Genomic DNA, 15355 nt, shown 5'->3' with positions numbered 1-15355 from the left:
AAGGATGCCTGGAGATCGCACCGCGTCACGCCTCGGTACTACTCCTCGATATTGAGGGTGCATTTCCCATCGCGGTCACGAAACGTTACTCCTACAGAATGCATGCCGTCGTGCTATCATCCGACTCACCGCTCACCCCAACACCGTGACGCATCCCCTCTACCACCCGATTCGTAAGGCTGCACATCGCTTTGTCGGCTCGCACCGTTCCTCTCTCCACAGACTCACCCATCGGCGACGGCAGCCTTCCGTTCACAGCCGGAATACTACCACATCGCCCTCAACAAACACTTGTACTGGATCTCGAAACTTCCGTCAGCCACATGCGATACACAGACGGTTCACCACAGTCTGCCCACAGTGTCCAGCCTTCGTCAGACAACGCAATGCGCTCAGGGAAGAAGTACATCACACGCACAGGACGGATCGAGAACACGTTCGGCGACGTGACCTCCAGTGGAAAAGGAGTAGAAAGATTGGACGCATTCACCACACCACTTATTGCCTTAAGAAGGCTCTAATGTTTTCGCCAGAACCATTGCTGAAGAATGAGACAAACGTTACGTATCACGATACAAGTATATACAAGTAGGTAATGGACAACGAACAATAAGCGAGGATCAAAAAAGCAGTATGCATAGTTAGTGGAAAAAGGAACAATCATAGTACATCAACGTCGCCGAGCTACAAAATGATCTCTCAGAATCTAAACAAATCAAAACCATGTTTCAAAAAGTGGACAAGCAAGACTGTCGGTCTGTAATCGCCAGGAAAGAACCTGGCCCCGATCAAACCAACTCTCGCCCATGCATCAATCATGAAGGTACCCCAAAAGACTAGCCACAGCAAAGTCCACAACAAGCCCCAAAACCCATCGACACGTAAGCCCGTACGTTTCTTCCACATGTCTTCAAGAATTAGACCGACGGCTTGCATGATGAAGAACCCAAACACCGCAACAGGGTGACCACCTCGTTCCATTGCCTTCAATACAAGATAGTGCAGGACGCCTGAGATGAGGAATGCGCCCATCACCCCTCCAGGGCGACCAAATAGGCATGACAATGGTCGGGCGCCGACTGATATGAAGTACTCCCGAAGCAATTGATGCCACTTGCGACCCCAAAAACTGGTCAATGATGTCGAAAGCCATGGGGTATCAAACAAGGGCGGCCATTGAGATGGTGCTTGTCTGAATAACAAGACAAACACAATGGTGTATATCTGATACAGCGATTCAACCATAAAATATACTGCCAAACCAGAGAGGATCGTAATGATGGCAGACCGGGTATAGCGACTGAGGGGCGGTAGTGATGCGTCAAATATTGTGTCCCCTTCAGTTGATCCGAATATTTCCGGAGAAAGATAGTGAGCGGCTCTAGAGGCGGCATCAAATGCAAGCGTGTTGAACAATAGCTTCGCGAGAGTGCCGAGCAGGAACTTTGATGTTGACTCTGTTCCAAAACTGCTCTTTGGAATGCGTAGGCCTTTCGTCCAATCCCACCCAATCCCGCGAAGATTAACTGATAGATCCCATGCATTCCAGAATGCGGTAGATAGTGGGATATCCTCGACACTGGTCATCCGGTTGCTTGTGCTGTCTGACATGGTATCACCGTTGAACGTTTTGTTCGGTTGTAAAGCGATTCGACTATATGGTTTTTTTGCGAAAGCCCAACCGGTCGATCGCATCGAAAAGGTGAATACGGCGGCCTGAGTTGTAACACTTGAATGAGACAGGCTCTTCATGACGGATAACTTGTACAGTGCACTCACAACTAAGATTTGATTGAGGAAACGGTAATCGGGAATACCGAAAGAAAGATCGAGCGACGAGCCAGCTCGATATGCACATAGCCATGTAACTGGAAGAAGCGCAAAGCGGATCATTGCAGTGCGTTTTCGTTGAACCAGCACGGCCATTGCAAGGTACGAAACAAAGGCCGGCAAGAAAAATGTTGAAAAAGTCGACACTGACAACGAAACTCTCTCCTGGGATACAAGTAGCCTACTGAGGCTGACCATGCTGAGAGCTTTTGTCAATGATGAACTGCTATGAACATAGGAAATGCGGTATACCTTGTAATGTATGTCCAACTGGCGAACTGCACAATCCGATGTGTTGATAACAAGACAAACTTCGTTCTGTGCAGTGATGGACATTTATACTTCTTTGTGAGTCGGAACTTTACCTAGATTGAAACAACTTTGAGTTTGAGGCCTCAGGCCAGAGGCACCTTGAAGTAGCCCTATGATGATAGACTAAGACAGTACTTATCTCAACTCGTCTTGTATGGTTCTTAATGGAAATTATTTACGGTTGGCCGTCCAATTCGAACGCGCGGGATCAAAGGCGAAAATGATGTGAGGCAGACAACGAACTTCGCATGTCTGTGGAATTTGCACTTCGACGAATTGTCGGCGCAGAGCAGTGATGCGCCATTTCGTACTAACCCCTTCTCTGCTGACATATTTTGTTGCACTGCGCCTATCGTGTTCGCTTCCAGGTCTAGGCGAAGCGAAGGTGTGTTCGGATGGGTGACCGCAATCAGCATAATCGCCAGCAAGAACTCGCCGGTTCACTGATGGCCATAGTTAGATTGTAGTCTCATCACCTCGGGCAGCGCAGTCCTACCGCCGAAAGTGAAAACGCATGCAGGAAGATCACTTGCCACTATCTTATGTCCCTAAAAGGAGAGGCACGAATCCATCCATTTTCGAGAACCGCTTTTTGTCAAGAGCGTAGGGAATACAAATGATACCATGAAAAGAGCAAGATAACGCCATGACAATCAAAATGCGAATGATAACAGTTCCGACGCTCAATCAGCTGAAACCGCCATGCGAAAGTTTCAGAACACACAAGAGCTGAAGCTTAAGCTTTAAGACATACCTGAGCCAAAGTGGGGTTCGAGTACCGACGACACGGATTGGTTCCGCGGTCGATTGGTTTTCAAATTCCGCTCGCCCGACCGTTTCTCGTACACGTGACGTTGTTACTCGCAAGACTTTGTTTCAAACTTCCAAAGAAAGACCCGAGCCGCCAGGCTTCCCTTGCCATGACTTTTTGGGTATCTGAGGGTATCTGGCTTTCCATATATAACTGTGACATGGATTATGTAAGCTGTAGTCCGAAACGCTAAATAAAACAAAAGGGATCCTCTCCACTTCCAACAGCTGAAGAACAGATCTTTACATATGCACAGCACACCCTGTCCATATCGTCTTGATTGTAGTCTCCAAGTCTTGTGAAGTTCAGAATAAGAAAGAGACATGTATCACTCAATGGATATCTGTTGCTGAAGAGGAACGCCACCTGGGGAATATGATGACTGGCGCTCTGAGATTTGGGCGGTGGGTAAGCACTGTGAGTTCCTGCCGAGTTCTGATTTAAAAAAGTTAATCACCCATTCCAAACGCATTGATGACCTGCATCTTGACAGGTGTATAAGACTGACCATGCGTCTTAGATTCGGATAGTCCCTTGTCAAAGTCACGGAAGCACTTGATTCCGATCGCGAACGAGGCTAAGAGGAGCAAGAAGGCGACGACGGCTAAGTATAGCCGCCGGATAGTGGTTTAGCATCATGATGAAACAGATTACGCTGTATGTGACTTACTGAAGACGGTCAATGTGGCACGAGTTGAAATGTACTGTTCCTCAGAGGAAGGCTCATAAAAGCGAACGAGCTTGTACACTAAAGAATGTGTCAACTCGCGAGATGATTAACACATGATATACACATACAGACTAAATCATCCTATCAGTTGCCGGTCAATGCATTAAAATGAAACACCTCACAATAAGACATCGCAGCCACCATCAATGCAAGGGCCGTAGTCATCAACCTAGCAGATAATTCAGATAATCACGCAAAGTGGATGCTGGAACCATCATACCATTTGACTTCATACTTGACAGCACGTGCGCAACCGGCCAAAAGAAACAAAACGACAGGAATCGCTGCGATTGTGATACCGAATTCAGCAGAATTCCTGCTGAGAACAACGATGAGAAGCTGTGAATTTTCAGTCCCTGGACAATCTTCAAGAGCCACGATGTTCACCTGCATAGTCACCCCCACGAAACAGAAGAAGTCGAATTTAAGTAAGCAGATGAAGATTTGATAGAATTGATACATCGCTATTTCGAGTCAGCGCCATATCATCAAGATTGAATACATAGCTCACACTTGAATTTCGGGTTTGCCCCAACAACATGGAAGATAACCCATCTGCAATATTTCAGTAATGAGCAGCATACGCGATAAGCTGTGTGATCGTACCCGAACTCATCATACAGCTGCTTGATCCAGAACATCAAAAAGAACCACGACGCAGCAATTATGCAGGGAGCCACGATTAGAAACCGTTGGACCTTATTCCATAGTTGATTTGTGTCTACGACGCAAGGAGCCTGGCAATTATATATAGCGACACGGGTTTCATGAACTTGAAGAGCAGAAAAGACTATGAGAGCTCCATGAAAAACTACGAAGTGTTCAGAAAGGAGGAGGCGTCTTCAGACAAGTCGACACTTACGAACGATACCCATGAGCTGGATAATGTTCCGTGATCGTAGAGCATCAAGTGCCATTATTAGTTCGAATATCCTGCGCTATTGTCAACAGCTTGGGAGTGATCGTGAGTACAACTACATACTCTGCTAGAATAAAAAGGGCCAAGTAGCATGGCAATGTCTTCATGATGTGAGCGGTTCAGCTTGTTAATGATGTACGTAGAAAAGTACCTTGTACCCAAGGTCTGTAAACTCCGTCCCTGCGTTGACTTGAACCTTGACGTCAGCTAGTTAGCAGACGTATCGATTCGACTGCAGAGCTACACTCACTATTCCGAATGTTAATCCAACCATAGCTACTACCACAATGGCCTCTATGGGCACCTAGGTCAAATCTTGATCAAGAAGCTTCAAAGAAACTACTAACGGACTGCAACTGTGGCAAAGGTTCTTGAATGACAAGGTCACAAAATATTGGGATATAAACGTACTTGTGATGATGAAAGCCTTTTGGGCTCTCGTCCCAAATAATGGTTCAACAGCCATGATGAAGCAGACCGTCAAGCCTTCGGCCGTAAAATGAGAGAAGTTGGTGGTTCCGAGTCGTCGGTGAACGTCACGGTTCGTGCAGCTGTGACACTACTAGCCGACTAGCCAAATCAAGCTCCCAATGTGGCTGTGTCTTCCTGTGTTTACCGAGCTCTCGTCGGTTATGCAGTTGTTTCATGCTCGATTTTGTGTGTACATACTACAGGTATGCACCGAGCATGATTTAACATGATCGGTTAGTTGTGAATGATCAGGATTCAGCGAATCCGAGTCCGAGTCGTGCTGGAGCGATGGCCCCCCATGATCGAGCTTCGACGCCGCGTTGCAATCATATTGACAGAGTGAAAAAGTGACATATTCTCCGGCCCCGCAGACGTCAAGTCGTTCACCTACATACGCCCGCACCGACATCGTGTGACGAAGATGAAGTCAGTGACCGATAGCTGTTCGACGCTACGACCATCAGTTGTGTACCTCTCGCTAAGCAAGCACGACCTAACACGACTGACATTGCTTGACATGACATCGTGGAATTCAGCGACAGACCCAGTTATGACCTCGGAGGGCATTTCGATAAAATTTCAACAAGTGTATTTACCACTACAGTGCAACATCAGTTACCAAACGGTCAGTGTTGCCGGGAAATAAGTTGATGTTCCATGTTCTCTGATTCCACCAGCTTTAATGATCCAGCTTCGTAGTAAGTGTATGGTCATGACATGCAATACGATTATGCTTTGAGGCTGTTCAAATATTCAACGAGACATGATGTCGTGAAGTATCCGAGTGCCACATGAATTTTAATGGCCCCCGATATGATAGTGCCCTTGATGGATCTAGGCACTGGGACATCGACTCTATTTCATGAAAAGATCAATGTTATTAACTCAGAAATCATCCCCTCTCAGCGTACGTTCCTTGACAGCCGCGGCTATCAACAACTCTTCCCTCCAAAGCGTCCGTATATTCTCGCACATCCAGGGAAGCCAACGGTCACTGCCACTGTGACCATACTCCTCGGCGCCGTCGTTCTCGAGACTGTCCAGACCGGCCTGGGCTTTGGTGATAATCTTATCGCAAATCGTGATCAACGACTCCTTCCAAGCGAGTTCGTTTCCATCAGATATTATCTCTCGTTTGCCTGCTATGACATCGCGCCACGATTGGATGGCGTTATGGTGGATTGTGTTATTTGAGACAAAAAGACAATGAAGTCTTAATGCCGTGATCAAGCGCCAGGATGGCTGCGCTGATTCCGCCGAGCAATATAGGGTCCAATCTCTACGGTAACTTAATGAGGCAACTTAATTGACCAGAAGTTGAAGACATACATACCCCCAATAACCTTCGTCCTCGAGAACGCTTTTGACGAAGACACCGGATTTGTGATCGAGTATTAAGGATTCCACTACATCTTGTACATCGACTTCACCATCCGTAATTTCAACGTTGCCTAATGACTCGTTGACAAATCCGTATTCGACGAACAGCGTGCGGTTAGGATGGGCCCCGTAAGCCAAAAAGATCTCTTCGCCCTCTTGAACAGATGCATCTGCTGGTGAAAGAAATCTAAATCCAATCTGCTTTACCGGCGCAGAGTCCCAAATATCGGCCTCTGATGGAGCTGGAGTCATACTATGCAGCCTATTCGGGGTATGATTGGCGAAGTCGAGGATGGGACATAAAGTAAGATTATCGGGGTCTTCTTTCGATGCTTTCAGACGGTAATATATGCAGCGCGTGTTTACTGGAGGCGAGGTGGATAAGGGAGTCTCGTTCATGTAGAAAATACGTGCCATTCAACCAAGCCCACGCGTAATTGCTGGTAGAAACGTCATTATCGTCCGAATATGCATCATATTTTGAAGAGATGTACGAATTCGCGGTCTGCTATGGCTTTAGACTTTGAAACTGAGTGAGTATTTCCTACCAAGTACGCTCGGATTGCATCCCAGTCTTGACAAAATCGGTCATGCAGCTTAACCAAGCATGCATGCACACTCGGCGGGAGGTGCTTAAGCAGTGGGACCCCTCCGGACTCCAGGCCACGTTTTGATCGCACGATCCAGGTCAAAGGATGACTGTCGAACTCCCTAGGAAGTGTTGAAATGTATGGTCCATAGTGAGGATCTAGTGAATCCTCACTTCCATGCGGGCGGTTGATATACAGATGCAAAGATATCATTTGCGTGGCGGTCAAAGGAGTGGGTCCAGATGTTGGATGGAGGGACTTTAACGTCCCGATATTCATCAATGCCTGAGGCGGCACTGCAAATAGCAAGGAAGATGGCTGTCCTGTTTGTCAGGGCAAGGCTCAATCCATATTCACACGAAAGCCCACAGTACACAACGTTCGAGCAAAAAGACCATTCCCAGCAGCTGTGTGTCCAGATGGATGTTAGATCGAGCGGTGGCCGTCCGGAAAATCGGTTGGTGACTCAACTGGGTGTTTCTTTGCACTCGATAAGCAAGTCGCCTGCTCCTGTTTTCATCCCTCGAGTCCTCAACCATGCCAGCAGCTTGGGCCATCGATAATTCAGCGACGATTGCGAGTTTGAGATGCTCGCCATCATGGAAATGTTGACGTTATTCCCACTATGTGCCACCATGTCATGGGACTGAAGAAAATATGCATGTATGCGGCTCTCCGCGTCTATCTTCGGGTCGTCCATGATGGAAATTCCGGCCCGTGACATGCCATAAAGCTTGAGATCTATTGCTTCTTCGTGCATCTCTTGCATTCGACGATCGGATACTATCCCCACAGAGCATTCGTTCACCCAGCAGGTTCATCAAATCCAATTTCTTACTTGAAACATGACCGTCTTCAATGCATCTCGCCTTCTTGGCAAGACAGTCCTTATCACGGGAGCAAGTTCTGGTATCGGAGCGGTGTGTACAAACCTAGCTTTGAGGGAGACACCAATACTGATCTGATCATCGGCTCACAGGCTACCGCCCTCTTGTTTGCCAAGGTAGTCCGCCATGACATGCTATATCTCTGATCATTCATATCTCATAGGGAGGTTCCAACGTCATACTTACCGCTCGACGAGCAGATGCGCTACAGAAAGTTGCAGATGAATGTACTGCTGCCCACAAAGCAGCTGGCCTGCAACATGGCGGCAAATTCTTCACTATACAAATCGACGTTTCAGACAGAAATCAAATCAATGGCCTCCTAGAAAGGATACCCGCCGATCTTCGCGAAATAGACATCCTCGGTGAGTGGATCTATCCCCTGTAGTGTTCATATGAATTTGAATTTGGTTACAGTAAATAATGCTGGATACGTCGTGGGAGTGGACAGGGTTGGCGACCTGTCTCTGGATAACGTGGAGGGCATGTTCGCAACCAATGTGTTTGGCTTGATCGCCATGACCCAGTTGTTCATCAAGGGTGTGTATTTCAGCCCTTGGTCATAACTTTCGCTCAGCCTCGTAGACTTCAAGAAGAGGAAGACTGGACATGTTATTAACCTTGGTTCGATCGCTGGCAGGGAAGCTTATGTTGGGGGCAGCATCTACTGTGCGACAAAACATGCTGTTAGCGCATTTACGGGCTCGCTCATGAAGGAGCTTGTCGACACTCCCATTCGTGTCACCGAAATTCAACCAGGTATATGAACCACTATTGCAACCAGGGCTAAACTCAAGTCGTTGGTAGGTATGGTGGAGACCGAGTTTTCTCTCATCCGTTATAAAGGCGACCACTCCGCGGCAGACAAAGTCTACGAGGGACTTCAGCCTCGTGAGTGGTTTAACATAACTATAACCCGCATATACTCACATATCACAAAGTGATGGCTGAGGACATTGCAGAAGAGATAGTCTGGGCTGCATCGCGCCCTCCACATGTTAATCTCGCTGAAGTCTTCGTGCTCCCGGTGAACCAAGCCAGTGCCACCCTCAGCTACAGGGCGCCGAAGCTGTAATATCCCAGTTCTGATTTAATACTCGAAGTCATTGTATCATAGACATTCCCTACAAGCCGATGGAAGCAAACGACAGTGTGTCAGAGACAATAAGGATACAGCATCGACAGCATCGACAAATGCGCATTAGAGAGTGAATAGAATATGCAGCCTAGCTAACTCTTCGATTTCTTACTCTTCGATCTGGTGATTTTTGGGGGTATAACCTCTTTCACCACCACCTCAGCGTCGTTGTCATACACAAACTTCTTTACCACGATGTTCTCTGGGTGAAGGTCAGTGAGTGGATGCTGCTCGACATCCATCACGTTGCCCAGAGTGTCTAAGCGAAGAGTCTGGAGGAAGGTGAGCAAGAACGTAGTACAAAAGTCACGCAAACCACTTGCCTTGGACGTCGGGGCTAAGCAGCTTTTCTCAATGACAAAGTCCTTAGTCCACGAGTGAGGTCGAGGATGAACCTCATCCAAATAAATTTCCGTGGATAACCCCTGATGCCACTTCACCCGTTTGCTTTCTCTTTCCCCTTCCTGCTGAGGGCCTTCCCCAAACCGCAAACGTTTGACCGGGCGATCAGGCCTAACTGGCGTCTCATAATCCTCCACTTCTCCTGGTCCCCTACGATGCTTCGTCCAGATCACCCCATCATTTTCATCATGTTCTTTATCAAATCCAAGGATGGATTGATCACCCAGTTCGCTAGCACCTTCACAATCACTCAACCCGGGCCCGTCTTCACCCCGCTTCGCCCTCCGCTCAGCTCGTTCAAGTCGTTGCCGATCCCTCATATCTCTCTGTTTTTGCGAGATCGTCCGAACCTTGATTGCAGGGCTCTCTGGCCTGGTGCCATCCTTGCGAATTACCTCCCTTTCCAGCTTTGCGAAAATTTCCTGGTTCTTTGTGGTGTTGGAAGTGGTGAGGGCTTGGAGGGCAACTGCACTCATCCCCATGAAGCCCTCGCCCTCAGAGCGCCGTGAACGTCGAAGCTGGAGAGGTTGCGTCGAAGTGGAGGGACCAAAAACGTCGTTGGCATGCTGCGCTGCAGGCTTGCGTCGAGGCGTTCGACGGCCCCGACCTCGATTTGCTGGTGGCTGATGTGCAGATGCTTCCACCGTTTCTTTGGGCTCAACAACATCATGTGATGGCTTCGCAAGTTCAGGTTCTGGTAGAGCAGACGGGGAGGTTGAACTGGGAGGCGAAGATGATTGGGTGACTGGTTCCTCAGACACGATCAAAATCTGCGGGCTGCTTTTGTGGACATCGGTGGCTGGAGGATCAGATGCAGTCGTTTTGATGGGCGCTGCATAACGCGCTGATATGACTCCGGGCTCGACTTTGCGGAACTTTATAGGACCAGGCGGCTTCCGAGGACTTGGCTCTGGTAGAGAGGGAGCCGATGGTGGGAGCCCAGGTGCTGCTTTTGGGGCATACTTGCTACCAAGCATCCCGGGCACAATCTGGCGGACCATCACATGATGAGTAGGGGAAGACGTAGCAGTCTCTTCTATGCCACGCTTTCGCTTCAGGGTCGAGAGTACTGATGGCTCTGCTACAGATTTCCCATCGAATTTTCGATTTAGTGGTGGGGCGATGGCAGATGATTCTTCGGAGCTGCTACTACCATTGCCAGCGGGAGCTGATTTGAAAAGTGGGACACGCTAATGAGCGCAATTCACGTCAGTACAATCCAGCAACAAGCACGCTTGGAGAACTTACCGGTCCAGTACCAAAGGCAGGTAACTTTGCAGCTGTGGATGTAACCGGCTTCTTCGGCTGTGGTCTAGCATAAGGCTTGGCGCCGATTCTTGGTATGCGACTACCAATAGAGGGCTGTTTCAAACTAAACTTCACAGGACTGGAGGACGACGCAGCCTGATTAGCGATTAAATCTTCTCCGACAAGCTTCAGATCCTTCTGCCTCTTCAGGGATAGATTGCGGGAAATCTGTCCCTGTCTTCTGCCCATGCACTAGAGGGAACGGCAGTTTGGCGCCAGATCTCGGTTTGGAAGAAAAATTAGGGAACATAGGTTCTTTGCCTTTGTTATCAGCGGCACGGGGTAAGGGGTCTACAGAATGACTTCGGATAGGTTGAGAGACAATGGGTTTCGGTTCCGCTGAGGCACTTCGAGCCCTCGCACCTGCTGGTCGAGTTGGAGAGCGCACAGGACTGTTGAAATCTGTGATTAGAATTCGCTTAGCAGGGCTACGAGATGGATCGTCCAACGCAGGGCGCGAAAAGACGGGTCCACGCATGCCCACCAACCGTGTAGATGTATCACGTTTCGCAGACAATAGCATTGTGTTTTGTGAGGATGCAGAGCCCTGTACGATGGCATCTTGAATGGGCACCCTTCTCGCTGGTGTGCGAGAGGCATCCTCGACGGTCAAGGAAAACTTGAGATGAGAGGAAGAACCGAATAGATTTCCATTCGGACGAATAGGTGTTGGAGCGACAACCAATGACCGCTGCACAGTAGCCAGAGGATGCTGAGAATCTGACTTTGGCCTCTGTGGTGTCAACAATGGAGGGTCCAAAGATACAGAAGAAATTTCACGTTGTGGTAGCGAATACTGTCCCTCTGGGAGTGGCGTAGATCGCTCGGACGGCAACAAACGCGTTAAGACATCCGCGGACTGAGGAGAAAGGGACCCTAATTCCCTTTGGAAATTGGGGGTGGTGTCATATTTCCCGTTTAATGCCCGTCTTCGTGAATCGTCGTCTCTCTTTATCTTCTACCAATCCTTGAATATCAGGGTATGGATCTGCATCACCACGATCAACAGTTTGCTCATCCCGCATCAGAGGAACGTTCCCCTCGGGCGCGGTTGTTGTCGCCTTCGATTTTCCTTTGAGTTTCGGCGTTTCCGGAGGTTGTTGTGTGTGAGTGGTTTGGTTGGGGCGTGGAGTCCCACTAAGGCGTGCTGATCGCCGCACGGGTAATCTTGCATGTTCCTCAGTGACATCCGGTGCGCTGGAGGTGGCGACCAACGGCGAAGGAAAGCTGGAGTGTGGTGGTCTAGATTCCATGCCAGCCGGTGGGCACCCCTGAGGAAGCTTATTTAGGCTATCCGAGGAATTAGACCGTTCTATGCCGTCTACACGAGGGGCAGGTATGACAGAAGGATGCTCTGGGGAATGCGAGAGGAGATCATCTACGCTGGACGATAAAGTTTGAATTGGAGAACCACAGGGACGTCCTTCTGCAGAAGATTCCGCAGTCTTGACTAGAGCGGAGCAAGATTCAAATGAGATGAGATCGGGCTGAAAGATGTTACCAGCAGAATCATGTGGAGGCGAATTCTGATCATAGGAAACTTGATGCTGCGGTGGTTCTTGCGACAAAGCACGTTCTGTCGGGGAGAACTGGCTCAGTCTCTCACGCAAATTTATGGGGCGAAACGGGCTAGGGGGTGCAGATATATCTGGGAATGGTGTGCGTCCATCCCTCATCACAAGACCAAAGTAAAGGGTGGGGTGGGCCCGCGGAGGAGGGGAAGGATTATCGCAAGCCCGCATAATTCGACTTGCAAGAACGGAGGATGGTTCTGAAAGTCCATGTTTGGAATTTAGCTGCGAAGAGCAGACGAACAGAGCTCACCGTTCTGGCCCAAGGTATCATTCTCAGGCGTGTCTTCACGAGATAGATGAGCAGCCACATCAGAGATCTCATCTGCATCTTCGTCGCTTCGTTCAACACTTTCGTCCGGTGCGCGCGTGATTTCCTGTGGCGATGGAGGGGCATGGAGAGTAGGCAGTCCCGATGGACGAAGGAGAGAGTCGACGGTGCCAATACTTAGTTCACGTCTTCGCGTGACCTCACTAGCGATGAGTCTCTTCTCCGGTGATTGCACTGGACCGAAGTAGACTCTCGCAGTTGAGCAATTGACAGCATCACTGTCGGTGGAAGCAGGGGAGTTGGTGTCGTCGGTATTCATCAAATTGTCCACGATTGTTGCAATATCTATGGACGTTAAATGGAGAGCCGTAAGACATTCAGTACGGCGGAACAACAAAATCGTTCAAGGCCTTGAATATAGCAGAGTGATGATCGACGATCGACCAAAGCTGGCCGAACTGTTGGCTGTTCACGACATGCACAACCAACACAAACGTCCATGTACGCGTCACACGTGACTTATGCAACCTCATCATTCACCATCACTTTCACTTTCAAAGGCTGCACACAAAGCTACTCAAAGGCGTTTCTCATCTAACCTGCATGATACGGTGCCCTAAGGATACAGGACAGGACAAGACAAACACAAAGTTGAGCAAACATAATACAGGGCACATGGACCACGCCACTAAAACGTTGCTACGGGCGGGATCACGAAATGATGCTGCATGCTGGACTTACAATCTACAGATCTATGCGAGAGGATGCAAATGGACGTCTTGAATTATACGTATGATGGGAGTCTTTTGTCTAGGCCGAGGGCCTTCGTCAAGATAGTGCCTCCACCTGCATCGCGGTGGTCTGTCGATCAGCAGAAGAATTTCGACGGGTGGATGCGATCGATGTTGCACGATAATCTGCCTCACGTGAGCTATCCTGAGGATTTTGTTTCAGCTACACCTGTATTAAAATTTCCTGTCCAGACCGATGACGCCACCCACTAGTTGTTTTTCTTTGGCAAGCAGTTCAAATGTTCGCGTCTGCATAGCCAAGGACGACTTCATGGCCGCCAGCAAACCTCTATAGTCAACGTTTTCCTCCTTTACAGGAATCGCTGTTGGCGTAGATGATTCCACCCGACGACGTTTTGAATCTGGCGATCGCGACCATGCCTTGGACCCATGTTCAGCACCTGCTGCTCCATTCTCTCTATCATCGTCGGCTGAAGTATTCTTCAACTCCGATAGCTTCGTCCAGCTCCCCCCAGGATTGGTACCGTGCCTTCCGTTTGAGCAAGAGCGGACTGTAAGATCGAAAATATGACTGCAGAGCCACATCCGTTTCTGTGTGCAACAATGCAATGGCGCGCTCCAAGTTGATATCTGTCGTTTTGACAATGGTCGTCACAATATTTGAGAGCAGGCTCTCCCACAGAGAATCTAGTTCTCTAACGCGCGTTGCCACGCGCTCTTTGGATTTCGCGTGACTTGTTATGACGGCTGCCAAAGCAGGAGTCACCGCCATCGCAGTAGACGGCGCAGCTTTGGAAAGCTCGGTAGACAACTCCGTAAATGCCTTTAATTTGTCTTCTTCCTTGTCAAGCTGACATGAATCTTGAACCAGCTGGCTGCACAGCCTGTTGCTTTTTAGTCTTTCCGTATGCATCAATCACAGGAGGTCTCTTACCTTGCAAGACGACTAGAGAACTCGCTGATGACGTCGATGGACCTCTTGTTGTCGTCTCTCGATTGAAAAGACAGATTTCCTGGCGTCATCTGAGAAGCATCTAGACGGTCTTTTCCGTGGCGACTGCCGCTCTCAGGATTGTCACCTGAATCCATAACCGAGGACCGGATTGCATGCTGATATCCGTCAGATTAGATCTTGTCGTCCGTAGAGCCGGTATGGAATACTGACCCCCTCGGTTCTCTTAGATCGCTTTGAAGAATGTAATGCCCTCTCTTCGTCAGCCCTCTCCCGGGAAGACCTTCGGACATCCCTGGAGCGATCGCGGTCACGCACATAACGCTCCCATGAATCGAAGTCCCTATCACGGCGGTCACGCTGAATAGGTTTTACTTCGCGGTCACGACCGCGCTCTCTATCGAGCTCCCCATGATTTCGCCTGAACAAGTCAGACTGTGGCACGAGTGGCGATGAACGAGGGCCTCGTTGTAAAGGACTTGTCGATGAAGCTTTTGGCTTGTGTTTCGGTTTGGTCTTGGATTTTTCGCATTTGGTATCATTATAAGCAGACTTTTCGGGGTTGACGCGGCCTTTATCCCATTGAAGATCAGATGGGTGAATAAACCTGCAGATCGCCAAGTTAGGACGCGTACATGTCGAGATGGAGAGCACAACGCGTACCGACAACGACTTCCTTGGTTGCAGAATGGCTTTATACCTTTACCATGCTCGTCAAAATACTGTGAACACAGCGGGCAAACCGATGGACGCGTCTGACGCGTCAGCGGAAGATCGATCAAGATTGAACTTGGAAAGGTACGTACACGACAGCGCATTGTCTTATAGAGCGACATGATATTGGTACAAGGCTACCTATTGGCAGTAAGAGAAAGGTGTGTCGTGGCGGTTGAGAATAGGCGCAAAATGATAGAAAGAAAGGCGGGGAGGTTAGCTTTATAGTGTGGGCCTCGTCCAGGGGGTGTGACGGAGCGCGTGACTCGTCCGAAGCTTGAGCTTTGCGAGCTTCTTCGATGCTTCCGTTGCAACTC

At 49.0% G+C, this 15355-nt stretch overlaps 5 protein-coding genes across 5 annotated transcripts; 1 reads left to right on the top strand and 4 right to left on the bottom strand.

The window, feature by feature from the left end:
• Positions 1-699: 699 nt before the first annotated feature.
• On the bottom strand, positions 700-2028 carry F5147DRAFT_573337 (membrane bound O-acyl transferase family-domain-containing protein; the record flags this gene model as incomplete). Its single annotated transcript, XM_041431151.1, has 2 exons — positions 700-1716; positions 1780-2028. The coding sequence occupies 2 exons, from the start codon at positions 2026-2028 to the stop codon at positions 700-702; spliced, it is 1266 nt and encodes a 421-aa protein (XP_041294742.1).
• Positions 2029-3198: 1170 nt separating this feature from the next.
• Positions 3199-5138, bottom strand: F5147DRAFT_89851 (uncharacterized protein). Its single transcript, XM_041444455.1, has 14 exons — positions 5014-5138; positions 4950-4958; positions 4853-4896; positions 4754-4798; positions 4666-4703; positions 4546-4616; positions 4290-4494; positions 4195-4238; positions 4071-4147; positions 3904-4022; positions 3806-3852; positions 3624-3701; positions 3411-3557; positions 3199-3343 (listed from the first exon to the last, which is right to left on the bottom strand). Exons 1-14 carry the CDS (start codon positions 5066-5068, stop codon positions 3282-3284), a joined length of 1041 nt encoding a protein of 346 aa, XP_041294741.1. The 5' UTR covers positions 5069-5138; the 3' UTR covers positions 3199-3281.
• Positions 5139-5758: 620 nt separating this feature from the next.
• Positions 5759-7733, bottom strand: F5147DRAFT_685565 (uncharacterized protein). Its single transcript, XM_041436682.1, has 6 exons — positions 7515-7733; positions 7413-7450; positions 7002-7361; positions 6868-6958; positions 6407-6818; positions 5759-6352 (listed from the first exon to the last, which is right to left on the bottom strand). The coding sequence occupies exons 1-6, from the start codon at positions 7678-7680 to the stop codon at positions 5959-5961; spliced, it is 1461 nt and encodes a 486-aa protein (XP_041294740.1). The 5' UTR covers positions 7681-7733; the 3' UTR covers positions 5759-5958.
• Positions 7645-9005, top strand: F5147DRAFT_793004 (uncharacterized protein; the record flags this gene model as incomplete). The annotated part of the gene is made up of 7 exons (XM_041443112.1): positions 7645-7963; positions 8023-8046; positions 8094-8295; positions 8348-8470; positions 8516-8689; positions 8738-8821; positions 8872-9005. The coding sequence occupies exons 1-7, from the start codon at positions 7889-7891 to the stop codon at positions 9003-9005; spliced, it is 816 nt and encodes a 271-aa protein (XP_041294739.1). The 5' UTR covers positions 7645-7888.
• A 155-nt stretch (positions 9006-9160) lies between these two features.
• Positions 9161-15160, bottom strand: F5147DRAFT_771670 (uncharacterized protein; the record flags this gene model as incomplete). Its single annotated transcript, XM_041441272.1, has 11 exons — positions 9161-10660; positions 10719-10916; positions 10972-11736; positions 11786-12549; positions 12603-12965; positions 13606-13901; positions 13945-14256; positions 14307-14482; positions 14538-14931; positions 14988-15079; positions 15131-15160. The coding sequence occupies 11 exons, from the start codon at positions 15158-15160 to the stop codon at positions 9161-9163; spliced, it is 4890 nt and encodes a 1629-aa protein (XP_041294738.1).
• Positions 15161-15355: the final 195 nt, after the last annotated feature.

Source organism: Suillus discolor, assembly GCF_016758755.1.
Source record: "Suillus discolor strain FC423 chromosome Unknown F5147scaffold_17, whole genome shotgun sequence".
Lineage (NCBI taxonomy): Eukaryota > Fungi > Basidiomycota > Agaricomycetes > Boletales > Suillaceae > Suillus > Suillus discolor.
This window is presented reverse-complemented; position numbering and strand designations above follow the sequence as displayed.

What these genes read in the sequence shown, in the direction of transcription:
- F5147DRAFT_685565 (XM_041436682.1), bottom strand. Translation starts at nt 7,680, where the DNA reads ATGGTGGCACATAGTGGGAATAACGTCAACATTTCCATGATGGCGAGC. An exon ending in CGAGTGCAAAGAAACACCCA is followed by an intron (nt 7,451 to 7,514) that starts GTTGAGTCACCA and finishes CTGGACACACAG; the next exon opens with CTGCTGGGAATGGTCTTTTT. An exon ending in GAGGACGAAGGTTATTGGGG is followed by an intron (nt 6,353 to 6,406) that starts GTATGTATGTCT and finishes AAGTTACCGTAG; the next exon opens with AGATTGGACCCTATATTGCT.
- F5147DRAFT_89851 (XM_041444455.1), bottom strand. Translation starts at nt 5,068, where the DNA reads ATGGCTGTTGAACCATTATTTGGGACGAGAGCCCAAAAGGCTTTCATC. An exon ending in TTACAGACCTTGGGTACAAG is followed by an intron (nt 4,704 to 4,753) that starts GTACTTTTCTAC and finishes CACATCATGAAG; the next exon opens with ACATTGCCATGCTACTTGGC. An exon ending in GGTGGCTGCGATGTCTTATT is followed by an intron (nt 3,702 to 3,805) that starts GTGAGGTGTTTC and finishes CACATTCTTTAG; the next exon opens with TGTACAAGCTCGTTCGCTTT.